Raw genomic sequence first — 3,838 nt, forward strand, 5'->3', positions numbered from 1 at the left:
ATGCCTCTTAAGGGTGTGATTATGGAGCATGAAAAGTCCCCCTATGGTGTTCTAGGGGAGTCATTAGTAGTCCTCCTGTACTTTTCAAATCTGAAAGCCTGACATCTTTAACTTTGCCAACACACCGCTATCAAATGTGATCCAAGCTGCCATGAGATTGGGTTAGGTACCTACCTGACTGATCTCAGCCAGACACATGTACCATTCGCGGCTATGTGAATATGGCTGTTGTGCCTCCACTTGCACACTGTGTTCATATGCATCCTTGCAGCGCTCTGTCATCATGTAGAGATGCAGGAGGCGTATACGCAGGCCCAAATCGTTTGGGCGTTCAGCCTTTAAGCACAAGTATACACGATTATGCTACAAGCAAGTAATTGTACAACCTGGTCTTAGCTAAGATTACGACTCAAACCAACTGCAGTACTTCAGTGAAAAACTCATGTTAAATATGCAGGGGTAGAAATTAACTTTTGAACACGGGAGTCCAACGGACTCCCTACCCTCAAAAAGAGGTAGTCCGCAGCAAAATGAAGGAGTCTGCAGTCTGAGGTTCAAAATTAAAGATATTAACAATAACGCATGTGCTTATTTTTAAGATTCATGCGGTTGCACATCTGCCAAATTTTCTTTGGACATTCGCTGAAAAAATACGGTAATTCCGCGAGGCCGTGCTCCGGAACGAACTAGTTAGTATAGCAGAATTTTCAGGGAGTCACACGGACTCCTGCATATATGTCAAATCAGGGAGTCCAACAGTAAATCAGGGAGTATTTGACTCCAGACTCCCGCTAATTTTGCACCCTGAATACGGACTATGTTACATATGATAATTGTACTTGTAGAAATTCTATGGTTTTCTATATAGCCAGGTAGCAACTCACAAGCTCAACTGCATAAACTTGTTCTAACTCTTGTGGATCTTTGTGTGCATTGCATCCAAGAACCTTATCCTGAAATTAAGATCTACATTTTACAGAACACTGTATGTAAGAACATTGGTTTTGCTTTTTGCCTCAAAGACCAATATCTTTTTTTTTAAATGCTATTCATTGGATACTGAAGCCAACATGCACTGTGGAACTGTTTTCACTTCTTTTCAATACAATTTTCAAAACGGTTAAACAAAAACTTTTACACTTATTTATATACCTTCAGTTTATACAAAATTGGATGGTGGTGAAACACTTTTTCTGCTTTCTCCAACCAATATCGTGCTTTTTCTACGTCGACAGAAGACTTGCACAGCAGTTCGCAGATTTTCAAAAACAGATCTTTCTGTGTCGAATTGGCCTGCAGTGACCTACATCGCATAATTTTAGCATTACATTTAAATTACAACCTTAAAGACTAGCATGACGCTGATCCATATCAAGTGCATTATGCTGTGTTTTGACTTCGACAAATGAGTTTTTTATAATTAAAAGTAAACCTTAAAATATGAAATTATGAATATAAATGTCTATTTTGACCATATTATAATATTGTTCTCAATTTATACCACCACAGCTGGGCAATAGAGAGGAACTGGACAAACATCCCTGCTCCCAAACTAAGTATTTTTAGGAAGGTGCTTTAAGATGTTTACATTTCTACAGTTTTATTGAAACTCTTTAGACACTTAGTATTCACTTTACCAACTAAAATAATTTAACGACACAAATAATTTATTCAATAAGTTTATTCGGTTGGTAGACTAATAGATCTAACTTGGTTAATTGTTACTCAACCGTAAAGATTGAAAACGTACAGCTGATGTTTTGCCTCCTGACAGGGGGCTTTCTCAAAGCTGACTGACGATTATCAGTTTTGACCACCAGATGGTGTGGTGGTCAGCAGCTTGGTCCACACGTGACTGAGTCTGTATCCCCCCTCGTCACTGTTGATGTTCGGGGTCTTGCGGATCCAGATGGTCGATTGATCTCCGAATTATCCCAATCGATGGTGTGATTGTCCTTCGCTACGTGGTCCGTGATTGCGGATTTGGTAATTTCGGTAGCCGACTGTTTTCGTTGTGCCCTTGTGAAAGATTTGGGTGCTACGTTGTCTTTGTCCTTTTTATGTTATTTAAGGCAAGTTTCAAATTTTCGGCTGGTTTCTCCAATATAACTTTGTTCACACATTGCACACAGTATCTTGTAGACACAGTCTGTAATGTTGTGTATATCTATTCTGTCCTTAGGGTGTACCTATAGTGCTTTTTAAAAGGTCTCAAGTGGTCTAACTGTTAATGCCACACCTGCACTTTTTAGGTGACGTTGCACTAGGTAGGACAATCATCGCCTTCGGTTTCTCCGTGGAGGTTTTCTTATGGAATGTTGTTTGTACCTGTGAAGTGTTCATCTCCTTGGACACTTTTTCGAGTGCCCAATTGGGGTAGACGCCAAATGCAGGTGTGGCATCAACAGTTAGACCGCTTGAGACCTTAAAAAGGCATTTGGTACACCCTAAAGACATACATATAGATATACACAACATTACAGACTGTGTCTACAAGATACCGTGTGCAATGTGTGAACAAAGTTATATTGGAAAAACCGGTCAAAAATTTGAAACCCGCCTTAAAAGAACATAAAAAGAACGTAGACAACGTAGCACCCAAATCTTTCACAAGGGCCCAACGAAAACAGTCGGCTACTGAAATTACCAAATCCGCAATCACGGACCACGTAGCGAAGGACAATCACACCATCGATTGGGATAATTTGAAGTTCATCGATCACGAGCCAATCAAAATCAGGCGTTGGATTAAGGAGGCCATCTGGATCCGCAAGACCCCGAACATCAACAGTGACGAGGGGGGATACAGACTCAGTCACGTGTGGACCAAGCTGCTGACCACCACACCATCTGGTGGTCAAAACTGATAATCGTCAGTCAGCTTTGAGAAAGCCCCCTGTCAGGAGGCAAAACATCAGCTGTACGTTTTCAATCTTCACGGTTGAGTAACAATTAACCCAGTTAGATCTACCAATAATTTAATTTTGGAAAAAATCAATATTACAGATACATAAGCAATCAATGTTTTAGTAGCAATTAAGTTAGCACATTAAACCAAGTCGATTATATAGGTTAATGACTTTCCATATCACTTGTGGAATATGATCAGTGGTCCAGCATGAAAAACTCCTATGTTCCTACCTTTTGTATGACTCTATAGCTTTTTCATTATCTGTGGATGCCTCAAACACTTGTCCCAGAAGTTTATGTGCTGCAGCGTGGCCAGGCTGTATGCTGAGAAAGCCAGCCAGGTAATGCTTAGCTGTTTCATACTCCTTGACAGCAACATAGAGTTTTGCAATGTTTAAGTACCGTAGAGTTCTCTGTAACAAATCAATAGACAAGTGTGTGAGATGTGGATCATTAAGGAACATGGGAAAAACAGGGTGACCGGTCAATCCCTCCACCCCATACCTACTATAATTAGAGCTAGTACAATTTTCAAGTCTGCAACCTATGAATAACTAGGTGTAGCGATGCAAAATGACACGAGCGAAAGTTAATAGGGGAAGACCGAAGCATGCGCGAAGTGATCGTTCTGATACACTTAGAATAATTGGTACCAGAAGGCAACCAGTATTGCTAACCTTTGAGAAGACATACGGTGTTATTAGGTTTAGCTGGCGGTTAATCGGATGTAGGGACAGTGATTTTCCGCGATGTCGGAAAACGGATGGAAAACACGGAAATGGCCATGGGAAATGGCCGTTCATGGGGGCGGCCATTTTTCATGTTGATTCCACCTTGTAAAATGTAAACCGGGCTCTCATTGGTTCAGGGCTGGGAACTCAGCCAGTGAGAGCATGTGTTGTATCTGACATTGCCATTTGCCACGGGA

The 3,838-nt window shown here is 41.0% G+C and overlaps 1 protein-coding gene across 1 annotated transcript in view; it reads right to left on the reverse strand.

Annotated features, from left to right (window-relative positions):
• LOC106819066 (RANBP2-like and GRIP domain-containing protein 5/6) overlaps positions 1-3,323 on the reverse strand; it is a gene marked incomplete at both ends in the record, with an annotated part of 21,452 nt that extends 18,129 nt beyond the window's left edge. Inside the window, 4 exon segments of the mRNA XM_014823729.1 lie at positions 175-336; positions 885-953; positions 1,153-1,303; positions 3,142-3,323. Coding sequence (XP_014679215.1) covers positions 175-336; positions 885-953; positions 1,153-1,303; positions 3,142-3,323 — 564 coding nt within the window.
• Positions 3,324-3,838: the final 515 nt, after the last annotated feature.

The sequence above is a fragment of the Priapulus caudatus genome, unplaced genomic scaffold (assembly GCF_000485595.1).
Source record: "Priapulus caudatus unplaced genomic scaffold, Priapulus_caudatus-5.0.1 Scaffold2797, whole genome shotgun sequence".
NCBI classification, from domain to species: Eukaryota; Metazoa; Priapulida; class Priapulimorpha; order Priapulimorphida; family Priapulidae; genus Priapulus; species Priapulus caudatus.